The sequence below is a fragment of the Monodelphis domestica genome, chromosome 1, assembly GCF_027887165.1.
Source record: "Monodelphis domestica isolate mMonDom1 chromosome 1, mMonDom1.pri, whole genome shotgun sequence".
NCBI classification, from domain to species: domain Eukaryota; kingdom Metazoa; phylum Chordata; class Mammalia; order Didelphimorphia; family Didelphidae; genus Monodelphis; species Monodelphis domestica.
The window spans coordinates 209,230,382-209,255,373 of record NC_077227.1 but is presented as its reverse complement, the minus strand read 5'-3'; the positions used below and the strand labels follow the sequence as shown (position 1 = coordinate 209,255,373).

Sequence of the window (24,992 nt, the reverse complement as noted above, 5' to 3'; positions counted from 1 at the left end):
TGAGAGAATGCCATAAACACAGCTGACAGCTATGGTGTTGAGAATGAAAGGGGAAGAGGGTGGGATTAGAAATTTAAAGATACAAGAGAAAACATGGCACAATTATTGGAAGGAATGTGAAAGTCATCAAAAGGTTTGTCATGTCATGGTGAGGATCTAGTTGATAAAATACATTTGTAGTGGATCTAATCAGCATGACTTTGGGGTTTCCTCGGGTACCATTTAGGCCAATCAGGGGTAGATAAGAAGAGGAGAATTGTAGGAGTGACCCAGGGTTCATGGTTAGCAAAGAATTCAGGGGTAGAGGAGGAGCCACCATAATAGTAGATGATATAGAGTATAGGGATAACTGTAGATCAGTGATGTCTACTGGGTTTTGGGGAACCCCAAGTTTGCCCTGGTCCCCAGAGAACTTGCCCCTAGGGAAATCCCAAACTGACCCATTTCAGACTGAACAATAGACCTTAAAGTACTCAATGATCGCAGTTTAGGTGGGACTAGTAGAGCAGTCAGATGTTAAGTTCCCTTTTTGTCCTAGAACTCCCCCCCCCCTCCCCCCCGTGGTATCAGATCCATTCCCAAGAAGACCAACACCTGTGCTGGAACCATCCGGTTTTTTGTATCCATTGTAGTAGACCCCTCCCTGATACCCAGACTCTGGCTACAGCCTCTTTCCCATGTCTGCTGACAACCTGTAAATGTATCTTTGCTGTAACTAGTTCCCCAAAAGGTATAGAAGATCCCTATGTTTTACTGTTCTTTGGAGAATCATCTCTCATGGTGAGACTAAACAGCAGACTACAAAGAAGAGGATGGAATTTTGAGGGTGATTTTGACTGACAGGTGAAGACCATTGGAAGGAGAGAGCAGAGGAGCCTGGGAAAAGAACCCAGGAGACCTGGGGGAGATCTGAGGAGGAGGAGGGGTTTTTGGACCAAGATCTGAGGTTTCCTGCCTTGCTCAAGGTTTTCCAAAAGCCAGCAGAGAGATTAACCCAGAAAATCAACCTTGACGCTTCTCAGCTTAAGACTTGTTATTATCCTCAACTTCAGAGAGTGATTCTGATCATGCAGGACCTAAGGGGCCTTGTACTCAACCGCCTTTGAGTTGGGAGAATTTCTGGTTAGCCCCAGGGCTTCTAGGAAGAGGGGACGGGTTAGGGATCTAGGGACACCTCACACCCTCTACCCAACCTCCATCCAGCATACTAACACAGGCTAGTCACCCGAAATCCCTAGATAAACCATTATTACCTCAGCCCATGGTGGTGAGATAGGGAGAGCGACTGGCAGTCATTCAATCTTGACTCCTTCCCTACCTCACTCATTTGTCATCCATAAAGCTTCCTCCGAACCAACTATTACTGTTTAGGAGATTGACCTTTACAGATACTATTTCCAGAGACCCAGAGCCCTTGGCTCTGAGTGGTTTTAGGGCACTTGACTCTCTGTGGCTGCCGGAATATCGAACACTTTCCCAATTAAAGACTTGGCTTTGCTGACTACTCTAGTAGTTCTGTGTTTTTCCAAGTTGACAACGGATAGAATCAGGGCCAGAGGTGGGAGGTCCTGGGTTCAAATATGACCTGAAGCACTTCCTAGTTGTGTGACTTTGGGTCTTTTGCCTTGGAGCCAATATTTAGGGAAGGAAGGGGAGAAAGAGACAGCAAGATAAAGACAGAAACACAGAAAGAGAGAGACAGACACAGAGAGAGAGAAAGAGGGAGAGAGATACAGAGACAGAAAGAGAATAGAGGCAGGGAGGAAGAGATCCCTGATGTCAGGAACTTTCTCACTTTTATCCCTATCTCCTACATCTAAGACAATGCCTAAGAAATAGTGATTAATAAATGCTAAGTGACTGGAGAAACATATCCACAAAGGGACCAGTAACTGTAGGCTGTCTCCCTGAAGTGGGACACTTCACAAATGAGTTCACCTAGAATATTGATTATTGGAACCATAATTTATTAATAAAAGAGAGAAATAAAGAATCTACCAGCTGGGGCAGAACTCCCTAATGGAAACTGCATTGGTTTGACATTAAAGACCAGATTATATACATTGCAGAGTTCTTATCTAACAAACAAACCTTAACACAGGAATGTGGGGGTCTGAGATGGGGGGACAATTCTTAGATTTACCATGGGGCTGTTAACCAAGGAGAATTTATCTTCACTTAGTCAAATGTTAGTTCACTGGCCCTTTGATATTTCTAAAATTCTTCTTTTGTCTCTTACCATCCAAACTAAGCAGAAACCAGCTTGTTATCTGATTAAACAGCTGGAGGGAAGGGAAACCAGGTTTGTCCCCTAAAAATGCGGACAGGGGTAATTTTTCCATGTTTGGTCTTTTTTGGGGCTACTTCATCCCCAGGAAAGAACCACCTTCTTTCTTATTCTCATTTCTGAATTCTTTCACTACCCTTTCTCCACCCACTGAGAAGAGAAGAGAAAGGAAACCCATGGCAAATAGGAAGAGTCAAGCACAATGAATTCCTACATTAGCCATGACTTTTTTAAAAAATGGAAAGAAAAGAAAATTTGCTTCAATTTGCACTTTTAATGTGCAAGTGTTCATTTTCATGGATAAGCTGTGTCAACAATAAATAATTAGCCATTAAAAGCAAGAACATTAATTTTAATTTTCAGTACCTATATTATATATATAAAGTTATTTCAAATTACATTGAGAACATGAAAAAAGATGAATATTGTAAAGGCCATTGCACGAAAAAAAATTCCAAAACACAAAATGATTAAAATCAGTTTAGATAACATCTTGGATAGTACTGGATCTTGAGTCATGATGACCTGAGTTCAAATCCAACCTCAAGTAATTCTGAGTTTGTAACTGGGAAAATCACTTAACTTCTGCCTCAGTTTCCTCAACTGTAAAGTGAGGAAACTAATACCACCTGCCTCCCAAGGTTGTTGGAAGGACCAAAATGACATAATTTTTGTAAAGCTCTTAGCTTAGTGCCTGGTACATAGTAGAGGTTTAATAAATGCTTGTTCCCTTCCTCCTCCCTGCAATTACTTCTTTTCTATCTACTCTACTTCATTTTCATCTTCATCTACTTTGCTATTTTCTCCTGACTCTTTCTTGCTCAACCTTCACATCCACTCACCTATCTCTGCCCTCCAAAATGTCACACCTCAAGAAGAAGCATCTATTAGGCACTTACTGTGTGCCAGGCACTGTGGACATATACAAAGTGAAAGAGGGAAAAGGAGTCTCACAGCCCTTTCAATTTCCTAGTTTACCTGGAACTACAAACATAAAGATGTATTTTCCCATGTATTAACCCAATAGAATTACATGTCAAACAAGGAAGAGGGAGGAAAGAGGGGACGGAGACAACATGAATAGTGTTACCTTGGAAAATTTATGTGTAAATGTGTTACTGGAACAAAATAAAGCCAAAATTTTAAAAGACAAAGATGTATTTTTCTTTTTTTTCTCTAGTTATATTTAATTGCATCCCCCTCACCAATTACATGTAGAATAAAGACATTCAAGGAGCTCATAGTCCTTTCAATGTCCTAATATAATGTACCTGGGACTACAAAATATGCATTATATATACAAGATATATTTTTCTTTTTTTCCCCTCCAGTATTATTTTATTGTATCCCACCTCCCCTCCCCCTCAACTACATTTCTGAGTGTAAGTACGCATAACCAATTTAAGGCCATATGCTATAGCTGACAGAGCACTGGACAGGAACTCAGGCCTGTCTTAGCTATTCTCACTGTATTCCCTTGGACAGTGACATGAATTTATTTGCACTCAGCTTTGATCTCTGGGTGCATACCTCTATGGGTGAAAATAAATATGGTATGTCCATATACTCAGTGGTTCAAAAGGGAGTATAGCAAGTAGGACAGAAACTGGGGCAGGGGTGATAGGGAGAAGAGGAGTAAGCTTTGCTCCATATGAATCATGAATTTAGGATGCTCCTACTAATTCATTGATGTCAGTAACCTCTGTTGTATGGAGGTTGGAATAAAAATTAATCATAAATCACTCAAGGAAGTTAAAAGACAGATATTAATATTATCCATCTTATTCCATGATTGCTTAGTATTTGGGTATCAAATTTTCTGTTTAAGTCTAGTCTTTTCTTCAGGAATGCTTAGAAATCTTCTCTTTTATTAAATGATCATACTTTCCCCTAAAAGAAGAGTCACATTTTTCTGGACAGTTGATTCTTGGTTGTAAACCCAGTTCCCTTGCCTTCCAGAATATCATATTCCAAGCTTTCTGGTTCTTCGGTGTGGAGGCTGCCAGATCCTGTGTGATCCTGACTGGGGCTCCATAATATCTGAGTTCTTTTTGTGTAGAGGCTTGTATTTTCTCTTTGGCCCAGGAGTGCTTGAACTTGGCTATGACATTAGAAAGTTTGTTCATTTTTATTTTATAGATACAGATATTTAGTTAAAAAGCAAACAGATTTCAACATTTTGGGATCAACCAGTCTTGTTAAGTTATCATAGAAACCCTGGGCAGTGCTGAGGACTAAGTTATTATCAGCCAAACAAGGTTTCAAGATAACCTCAATGGATTAATGATAAAAAACAAATAAATAGAATAAAATAAAATAAAATGCTCTCCACAGCCAAAGAAGAAATTGTTGGAATCTAATTACAGATCAAAGCACACCATTGCATTGTTCACTTATTTACTTCATGAATTTTTTATTGTATGTGTGATATGTGTCTTTAGTCATGGCATGAGGAACGTGGAAATATGTATTGCATGAAAACACTGATATAATTTTATAGGAGTAAAAATGAATAAATACTCCTAGTGTTTAAAAATATATAGGATTTTAATAATAATCAAAAGAGAAGGAAAAGAAAAAGGGTTCTTACAGTCAAGCGAGCAGAGCAAAGAGAGCCAGAGACTCATACCTGCAACACTTTACCAAAAGCACAAGCTCCCAAAACAGAGACCTGCAGCGTGGGTCTCAGCCACCCAGCTCAGCCAAATTTGTCTCCCAAGCCTCCATACGTAAAATGAGGACATAACTTAAAAGAATGCTGGGAATGTAGCTCAGGTGTGGCAAATTTTCCACCTGTACAACCTCTGTCAGACTATTTCATCCTTCAAGGAGATGAGGAAAGATCTGAATAGCTTTGAAAAATAATTGTCAAAAATTATTTCTACATATAATTAAAAAAAAGAAAATTCAAAAAAATAAAAACTCTGGGAAGGAAAAAATATAAGAATACAAATTACTTCTTGGGGCTGATTTGTATTGAAATAGTGATTTTATACAATTTTATTTAATTGGGATGCTATAAATGGCATAGTGAGCCCGTGTCTCTTCTGGATAATGTTCATACAGGTATCATTTTAACTAGAATACACCACTGGAAGGTGCATTTACTTACCTTTCATGAGTGGACACAGGCAAGTAGTTCAGTCAGCCAACACCTACTCTGTGCTGGATATTGTACTATACAATGACTTTTGAAAGAAACTAGTTAAAAAGCATAGGGGTCTTCCTGTTGAAGATAGGATTTTAGCTGGAGCTTAAAAGAAGCCAATAGAAGTTGGGAGCTAGATAGTTCAGTGGAGAGGTAGAACTTGGTTTCAAATCTGACCTCAGACATTTCCTAGCTGTGTGACTCTGGGCAAGTCATTTAACTCTCTTGCCCTTACTGGTCTTCTGCCTTGGAGCCAATATACAGGATTGGAAGGTAAGAGTTTTAGAAAAAGCCAAGAATGGCAGAAGACAGAGATGAAGAGGGAGAGCATTCCTAGAGATGAGGGATAGCCTTGGTTGTGGATAGCAAGGAGAGTAGTGACTGGATTGGAGAGTACATAGGGGAACAATGTGTTAGATTGAAATGTAATTTCAATATTTCAATTTCAAAGAGATTGAAAATGTAATAGATGAAGAGCTTTGAATGCCAAACAAGGCATTTTGCATTTGTTCCTGGAAGCAAGAGAAGGCCACTGAGATTTTTTAGCAAAGATGGAATTTCTCAGAGATCCTGAGATTCTAAAGGTTAACCCTCCATGCTGCCATATTATTTGCATCAATGACCTAAGGGTATACTTTGATAAATAGATATAGGGCAAAAACTTGGAAGTGACTCCATGTTCTTGAAGTTGTAAGGGAGGAATTAATGCAAAGCATGGGAGAGATGCAAAGAAGAGAATGAAAAGCAGAACCTCAGCATTCCAGTAGGACAGCAGAGGGGAGATGGGTGAGCTCCAACTGTCACTTGAGCACTTCTTCAGCTGAGAGCCAGAGGAAGGAGGCAAATTCTCAAGCTGGGAAGAAGCTGGATCTCTCGGGGGCTTGACAGCTTTCCCTGTGAACCCCTGGACTCCTCTTCCTTGTTCTCAACAACAGCACATAGTCATCTATGAATACTGTAGAGAGGAACTTTGAAAGGAAGCCGTCTACAGAGAAATCTCCTGTCAAAGATCTCCTTCTACATTTCTCCCTGACCTGTTCTTGGACTCCTGAAGTAAAAGCTAGTTAGCTGAGGAATAGGGATCAACCAGCAGCTGGCTGGAAGAGGGTTCAAGAACTTGGGGGGCCAGTCTGCCAGAGGGGAAAAGTGTAAGGGTTTCCTACTCCCCACTTTCCTTGCCCGACACCCCTACCACTCCTTCCCTGTGTGAACCCAAATAAATTGTTTACTACTTTAGAATTAGGTCTGGCTGGTTTCTGATACTAAGAAAGGGGACAGAAAATTTGGGGAGAATCACATCTCTCCCCAAAAAGGGGAAGGCTAGCTGAGGATCCCAGTGATCCAAACTGCCTAACCCAAGGAACAGCATCTCTCCTTGATAGTGGAGAGACCCCAGGTTTCTAAAGGGAAGTGACAGTAGGTGTCCCTAAGGAGACCAGAGGCAGAAGAATCCATCTTGCCTCTCAACAATAGCTGGGGCCAAAGGGGAGGCAGTGGGTCATCTTACCAAAGCTAATCTCTCAAATCTTGTCTTCCATCTCCCAGAACTATTCTCTGAGGATACATATTCCCTCTGTCAGGGGGATACGACTTGGCTACCTCTCTCCCAGAAAAGAGAGGGGAAGAAGAATCTTCTCTCTCTCTCTCTCTCCCCATTTCCCTCTCCTTCCATTCCCCCTATTCTTCTCTCAGATCCTTCTATTACAAAGTACATGCCAAGTAGAAGATGGGAAGGCCACTTCCATCATGAGCCTGGTGATAAGATTTTGTCTGCCTTCCAGAGATCCATCTAGATTTTGTGCTGCTCATCACAAAATGTATGTCTATCAGGGGATGAATTTTTTCTGTCCTATATTTATTAAAACCATATAGTACAGAAGGCTCTAAGAATGGTCTACATTAGAAGATATACCCCAAAGAGATAATGGACAAAAAGACTTGTACAAAAATATTCATAGCTGCGCTCTTTGTGGTGGCCAAAAACTGGAAAACGAGGGGATGCCCATCAATTGGGGAATGGCTGAACAAACTGTGGTATATGTTGGTGATGGAATACTATTGTGCTAAAAGGAATAATAAAGTGGAGGAGTTCCATGGAGACTGGAACAACCTCCAGGAAGTGATGCAGAGCGAGAGGAGCAGAACCAGGAGAACATTGTACACAGAGACTAATACACTGTGGTATAATCGAACGTAATGGACTTCTCCATTAGTGGCGGTGTAATGTCCCTGAACAACTTGCAGGGATCCAGGAGAAAAAAACACCATTCATAAACAAAGGATAAACTATGGGAGTGGAAACACCGAGGAAAAGCAACTGCCTGAATACAGAGGTTGAGGGGACATGACAGAGGAGAGACTCTAAATGAACACTCTAATGCAAATACTATCAACAAAGCAATGGGTTCAAATCAAGAAAACATCTAATGCCCAGTGGACTTACGCGTCGGCTATGGGGGGTGGGGGGGGAGAAAAAGAAAATGATCTATGTCTTTAACGAATAATGCTTGGAAATGATCAAATAAAATATATTTTTAAAAAAAAAGAAAAAAAAGAAGATATACACACTGATGAAATCAAGGATCCCCAAAGTATCAGATTAAGAAAAGCTTTTTTAGATGGAGTATAATAATTTTATATTTAAACTGGGAAGATATGGAAAGTCTTTACTTAGGTTTTAAAATGGAAATGCATTTCAAAGATTTCTTTCCCTTGTTTTCCTCAGTTTACCTCATCTATCAAGTGAGCTAGAGAAGGAAATGGCAAATCATTCCAGTATCTTTGCTAAGAAAATCTCAAATGGGATCATTAAGAGTCAGACATGCCTAAAAATATATAGAAAGAACAAAGGTGACAGTAGATAGTGATATACTTGGAGCCAGTTGGAACCAACTGAAAAATGTATATATTTCTATATATATATATATGCTCATAATTAGATATTATTTTCTAATGAATGCTCAATTTAATGGTGAAAGAAAAATTTATTTAACTTTTGGAAAAATTAATATTTATCCTTTTATCATAATAGATCATTTATCTTACAAATTATTGTACATTTTCAAAACACAAAATCCAGTTTCATAAAATACATAAGTAGAAATACATGAAAAATTCCTCATGAATACTCTAATGAACTACATATCTGATATAAATTTCAATTTTACAAGACATCAAATATGAGCATTTTATTTTTGGACCATGTGGATATTATTAAACTTGCCAGAGTTAAGGCAAAATGGAATTTCTTATTCAGAGCCCAAAAATGTAGGGAGACCCTAAAAATGTAGCAGAAGCACTTCCGCACACTGGTTTCAGTAGTCTAGTTTGTGCGGAGATGTTTCCACTAGATTCATAGAGTAGACTTTAGAAGGAGAGATTCCTCATTTGGTCAACTGTTTGACCATCTTCAGCTCTTCCACAGGTTCCCACTTTTGGTGAATTGTTAAAAGCTACAAAAAACACAGACATGGAGAACATTATTTCAAAAGATAAGCTCTAAAACAAGAAATAAGCTTTTTATAATCAAGCATTTATGAAATGCATACTATGTACAAATCACCATACCTAGCACTAATATGGAAATGTTTTTTTTTTTAAAAACCCTTACCTTCTGTCTTAGAATTAATACTATGTATTGGTTCCAAGGCAGAAGAGTGGTAAGGGCTAGGGAACTGGGGTTAAGTGACTTGCCCAAGGACACATAACTAACAAGTGTCTGAGGTCATATTTGAACCCAGGACCTCCTATCTCTGTGCCTGGCTCTCAATCCACTAAGCCATCTAGCTACTCCCTGGAAATGTATTTCTTATTCCAAAAATAACTCTTTATTCAGAATGATCTGGAGCTCATAAGAAATTGCACATAATGAACCATAACTGTAAGGAGAAAATACAGACAATTAAAAAGTGTGAGTATGCACACACATTCACATTTCCCAGGTTTAGAAACTCCTGGCCTAAGTGAATTATATGAAGATATTCAAAGAACTTGGATTTATGAAAGCATCATTAGAATTCCCCCCCCCCCCAAGATTCCTAAGTAATGAGAAATGCAATTGAAAGCAAAACTTTTAATTCCATTGGTATGTATATGTTCTTCTCAGACTCCAAGGATGATAATGATAAAAACAAAGGTCTGATAGGCATCACAATATTTATAGCAGCCCATTTTGTATTAATGAATAACTGCAAGCAAATGTGAATGCTATTGATTAGAGAATGGCTAAACAATATTGTTCAACTGTTAGAAATGGTCAACGTGGTCAATACATTAGTATGGCAAGAGTTATAAGAACTGAAGCAAGATGAAGCAAGGAAGCAAAATACTTAACAATTATGACAATGTTAAGAAAGAACAAAATAAGAGAAAACCTATTGATGCAAAATTATAACTAAGGTCTGCCCCCAAAGAACTACAAGAAGTACCTCTCTCTGATTCTTTTCTAAAATGACCTCTCCATCTATTTTTAACATTCATTTAAAAAAAAAATTCAGTTCCAAATTCTCTCCCTCCAATTTCTCCCCCATCCATTAAGGCAAGAAATGCTACAACCATCATATGAAGTCATGCAAAACATTTCCATATTAACTATGTTAAAAAGAAACAAAAAGGCAAGAAAAACAAAGCTAAAAGTATGTTTCAGTCTTTATTCAGAATTTATCAGCTCTTTCTGTGGGTGAATGTTATTTTTTAGACTTTTCTTGGATCATTGTATTGATCAGAGTAGTTAAGTCTTTCATAGTTATTCATTACTACCATCTTGCTATTATTGGTGTACAATGTTCTCTTGGTTCTGCTTACTTTAACTTTGTATTAATTCATACAAATCTTCCGCAGGTTTTTCTGAAACCTTTGCCATTTCTTATAGCACAGAAGTATTTCAGTGATATACCATAACATTTCCCAACTGATGAACATTCCCACAATTTCCAATTCTTTGCTACCACAAGAATTGCTACAAATACTTTTGTACATATAGGTCTTTTCTAATAATGTCTTGAGACAGTAGAAGTATTACTGGGTTAAAAGATATAAACATTTCTATAGCTCATTGGGCATAGCTTCTCTAGAACATTTGGACCAGTTCACAACTTCACCAATGTAAAGGTTAAAATAGGGGGTTTGTGTGGCAAAGTGGGGACATTAATTCATTGCTGGTGGAGTTGTGAAGTGATCCAACCATTCTGGAGGGCAATTTGGAACTATGTCCAAAGGGCGATAAAAGACTGTCTGCCCTTTGATCCAGCCATAGCACTGCTGGGCTTGTACCCCAAAGAGATAATGGACAAAAAGACTTGTACAAGAATATTCATAGCCGCGCTCTTTGTGGTGGCCAAAAATTGGAAAATGAGGGGATGCCCTTCAATTGGAGAATGGCTGAACAAATTGTGGTATATGTTGGTGATGGAATACTATTGTGCTAAAAGGAATAATAAAGTGGAGGAGTTCCATGGAGACTGGAACAACCTCCAGGAAGTGATGCAGAGGGAGAGGAGCAGAACCAGGAAAACATTATACACAGAGACTGATACATTTTGGTACAATCAAAGGTGATGGACTTCTCCATTAGTATCAATGCAATTTCCCTGAACAATCTGCAGGGATCTAAAAAAAAAATACTACCCACAAGCAGAGGATAAAGTGTGGGAGTAAAAACACCGATGAAAAGCAACTGCTTGACTAAAGGGTTGGAGGAGATAAGACTGAGGAGAGACTCTAAATGAACACTATAATGCAAATTCCAACAACAGGGAAATGGGTTCGAGTCAAGAACACATGTGATAACCAGTGGAATCATGCGTCGGCTATGGGAGAGGGAAAGGTGGGGGGGGGGAGGAAAAGAAAACTATCTTTGTTTCCAGTGAATAATGTATGAAAACGACCAAATAAAATAATGTTTAAATAATTAAAAAAAATAGGGGGTTTGACATAAGAGAACAACTTTTAATAATTTAAGTTTTTATGAGAATATAGTAGAGTTGTACATTAACATTATCCCTTTAATCCAGAGAACTTCTAGGAGCTTTTAACAATTAACAAATCTTATACCCTATAAATATACCTAAAATTCCTAATAATTGCCTAAAATTTCCTAGAACTGTTTCTAATTGTCTTCTCAGGAGAGGCTCTTCTGCCTGGCACACCAGGCCTAATCTAACCTACTCTATCTATAAATGATTTCACTAACTCCCTAATAGATAGCTATCACTCACTCACTCCTTCAATCAATTTCTATCACCCAACTGTCAGTAGCCAACTGACAGCAGATCCTTGCCTATGAGACAGACCTCCTGCTCTCTAGAGATCTCAGAGGCAAAAAGTCCTTTAAAGGCTAAAGCCAAAAGCCCTCTCAGTAAGCTTAGGCCTGCCTTTATATTCCAGCAACTAAATGCCAACCCACACTACCAGCAAATAATCCCCAACGACCAACTCACACCCAGAAGCCAACTTCCCCACCAGCCCTGACTCTCAGCAACTCACCCACCAACTGTCAGCAACAGACTCTCCTAACTCTCAACAACTCCCAGCCTGCAACTGACACTGGTCCAGCAGGGGGTGCCCCGGTTCCTACTTCCTGTCACTGTGGGCTGGTTAATCCCATCTATGGTAAGAGGACTTCCAGGTCCCCCATTCAATTAAAGAAATTAGAGAATTCTTTTTTTACACCAGCGGCACCTATTTTTCAACATTCCCTTCAATATTTGTCATTTAAAAGGTCTCTGTCACATTAGCCAAACTAATAGATGTTAAAACAAGATATTCCTTAATTCACAAATTTTTCTTGTCAGAGAAAATTATTATAAAATTGTGTCCTCCCATTAAGTTTTCTATTTCTAAAATTTTGGCTGCATTGGTTGTGCAAAAAATTAATGTCATGTTAACAGAATTATCCATTTTACTTCCTATGATTCTTCTCATTTGGTCATAAACTATTTCTTTATTCATATTTGACAGGTAAATTTTTCCATGCTTACCTAATTTGGTAATGTTATTACTCTTTGTCTAAATCATGTACCCATTTTGATTTCGTATATAGTATGAGATGATTTATGCCTAGTTTCTGCCAAATTGTTTTCTGGTTTTCATGGTAATAATGGTCAAATATTGAATTCTTTCTAGTGAGTTTTCTCCCAAAGCTTGGGGTTTATCAAAGACTAGATTACTATGATCATTACTATCATATATTGAGCACCTAATCTATTCTACTAATCTACTAATACTTAGTCAGTATCAGATTGTTTTAGATGATTTTTGCTTTGTAATATGGCTTGAAATCTTGTTACTTCATGAAGCTGCCTTCCTTTGTTTTTTTTTTTCCTCATGGATTCCCTTGATTATTAGTGACTTTTTGGTCTTCCAGATGAACTGTTTTATTTTTTTTCTAGGTCTATAAATTCTTTTGTTGTTAAATTGGCATGCCACTGAATAAGTAGATTGATATGGGTAGAGGTCTAAAATGACCTCTAATTAAAATATTATATTGGTTCAACCTACACATCAACAATTAATATATATTTCTCCAATGGTTTAAATCTTGTATTAATGTGAAAAGTATTGCAATTGTATTCCTATAATCCCTGAATTTTTCTTGATACTGATTCCCAAATATTATGCTGTCTGCATTTATTTAAATGGAATTTTTCTTTCTCTTCCTGAAGAGTTTTGTTGTTAACATATAGGAATGCTGATGATTTGGGTTTATTTTATATCTTGCAACCCTGCAAGTTGTTGTTTCAACTAGTTTTCTATATGACTCTCTAGGGTTCTCTAAGTATACTATCACATTGTTTGCAAAGCCATAGTTGCTTCCTCATTTCTTATTCTGAGTCTTTCCATTTTTTTTCTTGTCTTATTGCTATAGATAACATTTCTAGTACAATATTGAATAATGATTTTTCCAATTTTGAACCAGCCTTGCATTTCTAATGTAAATCCCATATGATCATAATGCATGATCTTTGTGATACTGCTGTAACCTCCTCACCAGGATTTTACTTAAACTTTTTGCAACAATATTCATTATCTGAGGGCAGCTGGGTACCTCAGTGGATTGAGAGCCAGGCCTAGAGATGGGAGCCAATACACAGTATTGATTCCAAGACGGAATGTAAGGGTTTTAAAAAAAACAAAAAACAATATTCATTATCTTTGGGCAAAATAGCTCCTAATAATTGCTTTAATTTCACCTTCACTGGTAGCACATATACTCTTTCCATTTTTAAAATATTGGTAGTAATTTGTTTTTCTTTTTAAAAATCAAATTAATAACCCCTCTAATTCTTTGCAGAGATGGAAGACTATGGGTATAGAAAACATCATTCCACTTCAGACTCTTTTTGATATTGGCCAGTTTTGTTGAGGAATATGAAAGGCAATTAAACTGGATGAATACAAAAAACACAGCAAGTTATATGACCTAACACAAAAGGAAGTCAACAGAACCAGGAAAACAACCTACATCAAAACTGTAAAAATGGAAAAGGACTACAAACAAAATACTTCACACCTGGTGTTGCACCATCATCCATACCCTACTCTGCATTTTAGGCAAGAATAATGTGAAGACGGGATTAATTTTCTCACCGTCAGAGCTGATTCAGTCTCTGTTCTATCCGTTGATGATACTGGGGAGGGGAAGGAACCTTAAAGAGTCTGGAGGTGGCTTTTTAAGTCTCTTCGGACCCCACTGCTTTATTTATTACTAACTGTTCCAGTTCTGTTCCCCTCCAAAATAGTGAAGAAGCCTGTAATGCAGCATCAGAATTGGAAAAAAAAATAGGAGAAAAGGACTGGAATTCAGTGTCTGTATCCTGTTACATATATTGTATTTGTTGATTGTTTGTTTTCAGAATTAATTTTGTTTAAGTTCACATATTAATCTAATCCTTATTGTTCCATTATTTGTACCTCCCCTATGACTGTACTGAAGAACATATCATTGTGAAAGCCCATAAATACCTTGTACAAACCTTTTTCATGGCAAAACCATAGGTCCTTAGGAATGCCAAGTTTGTCACCTGATCCATTGAGGTCACATGTTGCCTAAATGGTCTTTTGTTCATTTTTGCCTTTGTTAATTGTCACATAGATGATGATGGCTGGACTCCATCAAACTGGTTACAACCTGTATACAGCCTTTGGAGAATTTAATGACCTAAAAATTTAAATTAATTTTAAGGGGTCTTCAGGAATATTTTATAGATATTCAAGAGCATCCCTACCTCTGACTGATCATTTACCTGTCTTTGAATTATTTATAATAAGAGGTAAAGGATCCATTTAGTAGCTGAAGAGATGATTCTACACTTCTGTATTTATAAAAATGTAATGGATGAGACATATAAAGACATGACTTTTATGGCTGTTACAGTCTCATACCAGAGGAGCTGGGAAGGTTTTCCTAGGGGGCATGGTACCCCTGGATGGCTCCCAAGAGGGAGCATTTCCCATGAAGCCTAAGTAGTTTCTGGATGATTTTTTAACTCTTCAGCTTAATCTACCTCCACCAGGATGATCTAGATTCTAGGTGACATTTTAGACCCAAAAAAGTTTTCATCAGTAGTATAGAGGTTTGTGTTTTTCCTGGGCTCCTCTGCCACATTTTGGAATGATGTCAGTAATAGACTTTGTTAAAAAATATCTCAGCCAAGGTTGAAAGATTTGCTACATTTGTAGAACTTGTGACAAATATCCAGAGTTCATAGGTTTTTAAAAAACACAGCAACTCATGTGAATCCTATATGATAGTGGGTTTGTTTGCTATTGTCATTTAAATGTGCTCTTATGATTTGGGGTTTTTTGGTATTTCCTGAATGTGAATTAGCTGTTATACTACTGTTTTGAAAAGCTGTTACTTGGTAAAAATCATTTGTACTCACACTGTGAATCATAGCCAAGTAAAAAATGAAATGGATCCCATTTGGGGGTAAGAAACCTTTGTATTGCACTTCTCCTTGTATATCACTGTGTATCACTGATTGTGAACTATATATTTTTTAATTGAAAAAAATTATTTTCATTGTTTTTCCTTGTATATGCAATAGAGTATTTGAATTTTCTTTTTTCTCATTTCTTGTACTTAAAGTACATATAATAAATATCAATCTTTTTTTTGATTTCGCACCAATATAAGTTTAAAATATATATTTGCTATAATCTTAATGCATACTCAAAAGCTTTAGACTATGGAAATCTGCCATTTATTGATAAATGTTATGGGACTGTAATTAATTGATTAATGCTTTTGTCTGGTTCCAGAAGAAGGAAACAAAAGAGCCATTATACAGTGCAAAAGAAGCACAAGGTCAAGGAGACCAACCAATCCTTGTGGAATTGATTAGACTCTATGCCAAGGCAGAGGACTTGTTTGGAGGTTGAGGTTGCAGTTGTTTGACATACATCAGACCCAGACCTTCCCCATGCCACATTAGGACAAGTATCGAAGTTTGGCTACCATCTTGGCTCCCCCTATTCCTGAGGGTGAAGGTAAAATCAGACCAGGAAATGACACTTTTACACGAAAATCTAGTCCTTTTTTCTCTCTTATAGTATGGCAACTTCCTGTAGTCTTGGCTACCAATGGGTAAGAGCAATATTACTGCATTTTGTCCTACAGATTTGTGGGACAGAAATTACTTTAATTGGACCCTAATACAAGGGTCTGACATGAATTTATTCATGTTTAATCAGAAATTTTTATATATATAGATTTTTGATATTTTGATTCTGATTTTGAATTGTTTCTTTCTCGCAATGTTTAATTTTTCTTCTATTTGTTTTTCTTTTTTATGTTTTTGTTTTTCTTTTGATAATTGACTCATACACTCCCATAACTCCAACCATGTATCCTGAGTAGATCCCGGCATTGGTCAACATCCTCCTCAGGGAGGATTGTATATATTTTTATCAAATACACCATTTAAATTTTTGTTTGAGAAAAATTTCAGGGAAAGAAGTTGCTAACTCCTTGAATCTGGAAAATGAAGTGTCTGGAGAAAGCTGCCTGCATAAACCTACATGCATCAAGAAGATCCAGAATAAACTTTGGAGTGCAATTGATTGAACTAAAGGGAGTTGAACACAGTTATTTTGAAAATACACTCTTATGCCAAAGGGCATTGCTCCCAATTGGCTTTTTGTCAATGTGCCTAGCAAACATTGGTTTTGTTTTCTCTCTCTTCTATTTCCCTGTTATCTCTAACTATTATAGTTTCCTTTTAGAGGATACATTATTGTATAAACCTGCAGTTAGAAGATTTTTAGAGGTATAAGCTGATTATGTTAAATTATCAATTGGGGAGTCTTATCTCTGATGGGGGAGGTGGATTGTGAAGATGGGATTAATTCTCCCCTGCCCATTTTGAGATTTAATCATCAGAAGCTTATACGCCCCAGTTATCCTTAAGTATCAGGAGGTCTCTGACCCACGTGTGCTATAGTGAGTGACAAATCAGAATCAACTGACTGCCCTGGGCAGTCCTAAGCAAAGCTTTAGTTGCAATTTGCCCACGTAAAGTGGAAAGACGGTACAGGAAGTGATGAAAGGGAAGGTTTTAAAAGTGGCAAGAACTTCCTGTGACCAGCTCTTTTACCTTGGAACTTGACCTTAAAGGAGCTACAGCTTGGGGACCTCAGACTGCTCTTCAATTTTCCCTTAGAACTACCATGTGGGTGAGTGAAAAAGGCTGACTGCCTTTCCTGGATTTTCTAGAGGTACTAGCCTCTGGAGAGGTCCCTTGTCTTGGAGGAGGCCTTGTGGCTAAAACCTTTGTTTAATTTACCTCTGGGCCCCCTTTTCTGGGGTCTCTGAAGCCCTGCCTGGTTCAGATCAGGCCAGAATAATTATCTTCTCTCTCATTTCCTTGCTTTCACTCTTCCCTTTATTTTATAAATAAATTGCTATAAAGTCATTCTGACTTGAGTAATAATTTTGGCAACCACATTTCTCATATATTTAATCCAACTCTTTAATTTTTTTAACCCTTACAGTGGTCCAGAAACAATCTTTCTCAAGCCAAGTAATTTTTTGCTTAGAGAAATGTCCAGATTAGCACACTCCATCCATGCTCTTAGACACCCCTTCCCAAAAAATGAGGTTATATTTGTAGGAAACTTGAACAAAGAAAAGTTACAATGTTAAAATACAATTTGGGGTTATGGTCTAAAGCAATAGCATAAGTATAAATGGATTTTTCCTCAGACCAATAAGAAGCATATACCTAAAACTATAGGCAAATATTATATATATTTAAAATGCTAAAAGCCTTCCCTATAACATCAGGAGTGAAATAAAGATCCTCATTATAAAATATTATTTAATATTATATTAGAAATGCTAGTCATAGCAATAAAAGAAAAAATGGAAAGAATCATAATGGATAAAGAGGCAATAGAACTTTTTGCAGATGACATGATGTTATAGATGGAAAATCCTAGAGATTCAACTAATAGGATCTAAAATAAACCCACATAAATGATCAGCATTTCTATATATCACCAACCAAACCCTAGAAGATAACACATTTAAATAAACATAGAATAAAACACCTGGGAGTATAGCTGCTAAAACAAACCCAGGAAGTACATGAACATTATGATCCATTCTTCAATTGATAAAAATGATCAAAAGATAGCAACAGTTTTTGGATAAAAAAAATCAAAGCTATATATAGCCATATAAAAGAAGGCTCTAAATCTTCATTGGTTAGAGAAATTCAAATCAAAACAACTTTAAGATATCATCTCATACCTATTGATTAACTAAAATGATAAAAGAGCAAAAGAACAATTGTGGGAGGGAATGTAGAAAAATGGGGACACTACCACATTGTTGGTTAAACTGCAAACAGTACCAACCATTTTGGTGAGCAATTGGAATTATGCCCAAAGAGTTATAAAAAGATGTATATCCTTTGACCCAGTGATATCACTATTAGATCTATTTCGTAAGGTGATCAAGGTAAAAAGATAAAGAACTTACATGTTCTAAAATACTTACAGCATTATGTCTTTGTGTTAACAAAGAATTGGAAATTGAGGGGATGCCTATCAATTGGGGGAATGGCTAAGTGAATTGTGGCATACAATTGTGAAAGAATACTACTGTGCTCTAAGAAGTGAGAAGGTTAATTTTTTTTAGAAACATGGAAAGAGGCTATAGCTATGTGGCTCAGTAGATTTTGAGCCAGGCCTGCCTGAAGATGAGAGGTCCTGGGTTCAAATATGACCTTAGATATTGCCTAGCTACGTGACTCTGAGCAAGACACTTGACCCCCATTGCCTAGCCCTTACCACTCTTCTGCCTTGGAACCAATACTCAGAATTGATTCTAAGGTGAAAGGTAAGGGTTTTTTTTTTTTTTTTAATGAAAAGATATGGGGCAGTTGGGTGGCTCAGTGGATTGAGAACCAGGCCCAGAGATTGTAAGATTTAAAATAAGTTGAAGGCCTTAAACTATAACAGTTAAAAGAGTGGGAGCCATAAACTGTTATAATTAAAATGGTTGATGTTGTAAACTGTAGTGAGTTAAAATGGTGGAAGATATAAATTGTGATAGATATAAGAGAGGGTGAGTAAATTTGATCGTAGAAAATATGTTTCACTACAGTGTCTTGGTTTTTAAATCAAATATAAGGTGGTCGCCAGGGAATATATTCCCAAATTATGAATATGCCCAAGTCAACTGGGTTTTTTAGAGAATTTAATTAATAATACAATGAGGAATTAAAGAAAAGGAGAAGGAGAGAGAAAAGGAATTAATGAGAAAAAATAGGTTGGCCAGGGCAGGCCTGGCCAACCCAGGCCTAAGCCTTAAGAGAGAAACCAGTCAGTTATCACTCACCATAAGATTTGTCTTAAGCAAGGATGTCTGGGGAACAGAATCTCCCAGGAGGGAGTTCCATCCAGAGTCAGCCTCCCAAGGGACTTCTTCTCAAGAGATCTTCAAAGGGCCTCCTCCAAAAGGATCTATCTCCAAGGATCCAAGGATCTCCAAACCTCTCCAAGCCTCCAAGGAACTAAGGATCTCCAAGCCTCCAAGGATCCCTTGATCAAGAGATTCCTTTTCTTATATAGGAGGTTTTTTCCTATGTCACCTCCCCTAAGTTCTTCCATCTACCAATCACCATAGATATTTTCTAAAAGACAGCCCATCTGAATTCCTGCTAAGTCGACTAACCTCCTCAGTAAATCTGAACCAGAGAAAATGCTGCTGTGTCGACTAATCCCCTCAGTAAGTCTGAACCAGAGAAAACACAGCTGAGTCGACTAATCTCATTAAGAGAAAACTTTCCCAACCCTTTTAGGTACCTAGCATCCCATTGTATCAATTCTAAAAAACAGGCATGGCTCGAAGAACTCCTTGCCTTATTATAAGCATGGGTCCAAGTACTTTCATTGTTTAGCAAGGAGTTTTCTCCCCTAAAGCAGTCTTAAGTTTGGGTGGAGTAGAGGTCCTCCCATTTCTGATCCTGGCGAGTTCTCACATCAAAATAGGGAATGTTTCCAGTAGGGAATTTGTTCCAATGGAGGATTCCTCAATGTGGAAATTTTTAACATTCACAAGTCTAAGAAATTTCAAGATTTACAAGATGGAAGGTCCTGGGTTCAAATATGACCTCAGACACTTCCTAGCAGTGTGATCCTGGGCAAGTCACTTAACCTCCATTGCCTAGCCCTTACCACTCTTCTGCCTTGCAACCAATAACCAGTATTGATTCCAAGATGGAAGGTAAGGGCTTTAAAAAAATGGAAAGAGCTACATGAAATTATGTGAAATTAGCAGAACCAAGAAAAATCATTATATGCAGCAAAAGAAATATTGTTTGAAGAAAAATGTGTATTTCCACTTCTTAGAGAAGAGCTGACAAATAGAAACAAGTATAACTTAGTTTTATCTATAAACTTTTGTTGTTGTTGTTCAAATGTTGCCCTCTCTGGTGGTTGGGTGTGTTTGGGAGATACTGGGATCTTTTATGTAACAAACAAATTTTAAAAGACATTAAAAAAAAAAAAGATGTCCACTTAGTCACTCCCCTGGAGATTCCATCTGCAGTAACCAATGACAACTCCCTCTAACCAAATCTGAACTCTTTCTGAATAAATGAAGAGGACACTTCCTGGTGAACAGAATAAGAGAACTTTCTTTTAGAAAATTGCAGACCAATTGATTGAAGGGATGGAGAAAGAGGAGATTGAACTTAGAGGAGTGAATAAATAACCAATGGGTGGAAGGGGACCAACTTGTTCTAAATTTGACTATCACTTTTAATCCATTTTTGCAAAGAAAGGTCTTTTGTTATTAAGTTAATATGCTCTCAGGAGACAAATCTGAAATATTTTTCAGACCTACAATTATTTCTTAGTGTTTCTAGGGAAACTGAAAACTTGGATGGGAAGAACATACTTGTCTACAAAAATTTGAAGAGCGGTCACCAGGAAAAGAGATAGATTACTCTTCTACCTAAATATAAAGAAGTAGAGTGGGGTAGGTCAGGAACAGGCACACAGATTTGACTTTTGTGTAAGAGAGAACTTTCTAACCAATAATTAATTTAGATTAAATGACATCCAAAGTCTCTTCAGGCTCTTCATATCTCATTTATCCTCATAGGAATATTAATATTTTCCCTTAATGGTGGTTATGACTACAATACTCACCATCTGACATACTAGTTATAAATGAAGCATGATTTCCCAGGCTATTGTATCTCTTGTATGCCCTATTATGGTATGCAAAGCATTTTGTAATTTCAAAAATATGTTAATTGATAAATTTTAATATTTTCTCTGGTTCATGAATGGAAATTACATACTATTTTATAGATGACCACAGAAAGAAAGACCAATTCTGTCCAGGATAGCCTTTAGATCTTCAAATCAGATGACTGCTTTATATTGAATTCAATATTGTCAACATACATTTATCAGTTCTATATTGCAGGGGCAGCTAGGTGGCTCAGTGATTAGAGAACCCTGAGAGAGGAGGGCCTGTCTGACCTCAGACACTTCCTGAGGTGTGACTCTGGGCAAATCTGTTTTCTATTTTCTAGCCCTTACTGCTCTTCTGCCTTGGAACCAAAATTAGTATTGATTCTAAAATGGAAAGGCTTTATTTTGAAAATTTCTATGTTGCTTAGAAAGTTGCCTATAGTTTGGGTCTAAATAATTTTACTTGTCAAGATATTTTATTAGTACCTTTTGAGGCTCATAAGGATTCACATTTTCCCATGGTTCTGGATTTTTCTTTCTGTTAACACTAAAAAAAAAAAGAAATTAGATAGTATTGCAACATTATAGCTTCAAGATTTTAATTTTTAAGACACCTAAAAAGTTGCACTTTCCCAGTTTGCACTGGGAAATAGCCATCATTGATTTTTAGTTGCAAAAAAATGACTTCAGGTCAAGAACTGCCAGTCACCCCAAACCACCACTAATTCACAAATTTCAATTCAGCTAAAGATTTATTAGATAATATGTGCACAGCTACTTGAGCTAAGAACCCTAGACAGCCTGATACAGGAACTATTCTATTGTACTGCTGCTCAGCAGGGTCGAAAACTCAGCTCACTCCCCAAGTTCTCCCTTTCTTCCATCACCTATGTAGCCCCAACAGACTGCTGGTGATTGAAACAAGCACTAGCCTGGGAGAACACAAGGAAAGGCAAAGGGAGAGTAGAACCTCTTACTTCCTCTCCAGGTTCCAAAAAGGGGCATATATACAATACAGCACCAAATCCTAACCTGAAGATAAAGTTCTATTATAGTAGCCTGACTATTCGGTACTACATCAGAAAGACAAATATTTGTAACAGCTTAAAAATAAAATTGGGAAACAATATCTTATTATTGAAACAAATTTGATTATTTAATGATCAATATTTCATTTTTAAAAGTCTTTTAAGTTTAGAAATTGAAAAATGAAATCCAAAACCTTATGCCATTTGAAGAATTATGAAGTAAAAGATCTTATAAAGTTAAACTAATGACTTTCTTAATAGCAGTTTTTTAATTTTTCTGAATGTAAAGTTTTCCAGTTTAGGCTCCATCTTCCTCTCCCTCTCCCTCCCTCCCCGTCTGTCTGTCTCTTTCTCTGCCTCCCTTCCCCCTCCCACTCCTCCCTCTTTCTTCCTTTCTTACTAAATGAGAAACACTGAAGATGGATATTCAAAAGAGAATAATGCCAGCTTTCAAGAAACTCATTCTAAAGGAGACAATCCACATGAGGGAAATGGACAACTTCACAACCCAAACTCAATGCCTATCAATAACTGTCTTCTAGTAACAGACCCGTTTTACTTACATCACATCAGTTTTGAAAAGGGAATATATGCACATATAGGTAGCTCCAAGTCCCGCGAAGCCCACGAATGCGAATAAAGGAATAAGCTATTGGACAAAACATAAAGAAACATCTTCAGATACAGAATCCACTTTTAGTTTATCATCCATTCATTGGAAGAAGGTCAAGATGCCAAGACTTACTTCTTTCTTTTTCATCATAAATTTTAAGAAGCTCATGATTGCGCCTTTTGGGTGACAATCTAGAACAAAGAAGTCCGGTTATTGGTCGAGCCAGTTTAAGTACCTGCTGCATCCTTTGCCCGTCAAAGAGCAGTCCCCCTCTCATCACACTTACCACTCACCACCAAAAAAGAAGCACAACCAAATCGAATATGAGAAAGATTATCGCGTGATTCAGAGGATGGAAAAGTTCAGGGATCAAGCTTTCTCTTGGAGCAAAGCTCAGAACTGAATCTTGTATACTGCCTCTAAATTTTATATACTGAAGATAACACCCCCGGAAGTAGGCCTGCCCATGTCCAAGTCACGTAGACATAGGTTGGTCACCTAATTTCATTTCCCAAAGGGCACTTCCCTCTCTCCCCCTGCCCCCACCTTTTCTAGACTTCTGAGTATCTGGGCGTAACTAGACCAAATCTCTTTAGGATTAGGCATCGGAGAGGGAGACAACACGTAGTCCTGGCGCCCCCTGCCGGAAACTGCATAATGCCAGGTGAGCCACAACCGAACTCCAGGCAAGGGTCGAGGTACCATTCCTTCCAATCTTCTCACCCTTCCTCTCCCTTCCCAACCTCCGCCCTCCAGCCGTCTCCAGAGCGAGCCAGTTGGAACCTAGGCACCAGTGCTTTGGCTTCTGAAAGGGATTTAAGGAGCCCAGACGTATGTGGTGAATGTGAAAATGGTTTATTATCTTCCAAGAAAACACTCCATCTCTGGGCTGCTAGCTTTCTTTCAGGCTGTCCCTCTCCTCCCCACCCCATCCCTTACATGGAATACACTCCATCTTCCACTTTAATGACCAGATTCCTTTAATTCTCTACCAAAATCCCACCTCCCTTCCTTAATCCCTCTTAATCACTCCACAATTAGTTTACCCCCCCCCCCATTTATACTGTATATAGTTTGCTTTGTATATATTTGTTTGCATGTAGTCACTCCCCAAATTAGATTGGTGAGCTTCTTGAGGCAGGGACTGTCTTTTGCCTCATTTTGTGTCCACAGCACTCAGAATCTCTTTTTCTGCTCTGGGCATTTTCCATAGTTGCCCTCCATACCTGGATGGTGTCCTTCCTCTTTTCTAACTTCCTTGGCTTCCTTTTTTTTTTTAACCCTTACCTTCTGTCTTAGTATCAATTAAAAGACAAAAGAGTGGTAAGAGATAGTCAAGCAGGGTTAAGTGACTTGCCCAGGGTCACACAGCTAGGAAATATCTGAGGCACCCTTTGAACCCAGGACCTCCTGCCTCCAAGTCTGACTCTTTATCTACTGAGCCACCTAACTGCCCTATGCAAAAGCTTTTTAAAAGTAAGGCTCCTTAGTGAATTTAAAAACTATTAAGGTTCATTGCTGATATAACTAGAGTTCCAAAAGTCAATTGGTATGGAATTCTCTCCTCATTAGTGCCAATGCCCAGGCCAGCCCTGAGGGTTGGACTCTAATTTGGCAGAGAAGTAGCAGTCTCTTCCAGCCCTTCAGATATCTTCAGGCCTTGCAGTTACTTTGGACACTTCTGGCTTCCAGATTTGAGAGAATTATAGAAAATGCTAACCCTACTAAAGGCTTTTTTTTTTAAACCCTTATCTTCTGTCTTAGAATCAATTCTGTGTATTGGTTCCAAGGCAGAAAAGCAGTAAGGATTAGTCAATTGAGGTTAAGTAACTTGCCCAGGGTCACACAGCTGGGAAGTGTCTGAGGCCACATTTGAACCCAAAACCTCCCATCCCTGGGCTTGGCTCTCTGACCACTCAGCCACCTTGCTGACCATTATATATATATATATATATATATTTTTTTTTTAATTCTTATCTCCAGACCTGGTTCTTTATCCACTGAACCACTTAGTTTCCCCCCCAACTTCAAGTTGCTGAAGACTCTAAGAAGAAGCAGATGTAAGATGAGTTAATATTTCCCATCATATCCTTATCCTGAGCTTGCTACTATGGGTACTTCCCATTGGGAAGATCTGGGAATCTTGGTAGATCTACATTGCCTCATTCCCAATGGGAGCACTCCTTCCCCCTGTATTGTCTGTTA

General features: G+C 37.9%; 1 protein-coding gene and 1 non-coding gene across 3 annotated transcripts; both read right to left on the bottom strand.

Annotated features, from left to right (window-relative positions):
* Positions 1–8,406: 8,406 nt before the first annotated feature.
* LOC130456287 (normal mucosa of esophagus-specific gene 1 protein-like) lies at positions 8,407–23,338 on the bottom strand. 2 transcript variants are annotated; one of them, XM_056810391.1, is made up of 5 exons: positions 23,081–23,338; positions 22,920–22,978; positions 22,738–22,823; positions 21,633–21,693; positions 8,407–8,887 (listed from the first exon to the last, which is right to left on the bottom strand). In XM_056810391.1, exons 2-5 carry the CDS (start codon positions 22,953–22,955, stop codon positions 8,819–8,821), a joined length of 252 nt encoding a protein of 83 aa, XP_056666369.1. In that variant the 5' UTR covers positions 22,956–22,978; positions 23,081–23,338; the 3' UTR covers positions 8,407–8,818. The 2 variants fall into 2 exon arrangements, with proteins under 2 accessions (XP_056666369.1, XP_056666368.1); XM_056810390.1 differs by having other exon boundaries at positions 23,074–23,336.
* On the bottom strand, positions 8,713–8,794 carry MIR147B (microRNA mir-147b). The gene has a single exon (NR_034989.1). It is a non-coding gene; the product is annotated as a microRNA mir-147b (primary transcript).
* Positions 23,339–24,992: the final 1,654 nt, after the last annotated feature.

Excerpts from the sequence above, each read along its gene's own strand:
- LOC130456287 (XM_056810391.1), bottom strand. The coding sequence starts at position 22,955 with ATGAGCTTCTTAAAATTTATGATGAAAAAGAAAGAA. Across the intron at positions 22,824-22,919 it reads TTATGATGAAAAAGAAAGAA|CTTATTCCTTTATTCGCATT; the intron begins GTAAGTCTTGGC and ends TTTGTCCAATAG. Across the intron at positions 8,888-21,632 it reads ATCCTTATGAGCCTCAAAAG|CTTTTAACAATTCACCAAAA; the intron begins GTACTAATAAAA and ends TGTTTTTTGTAG.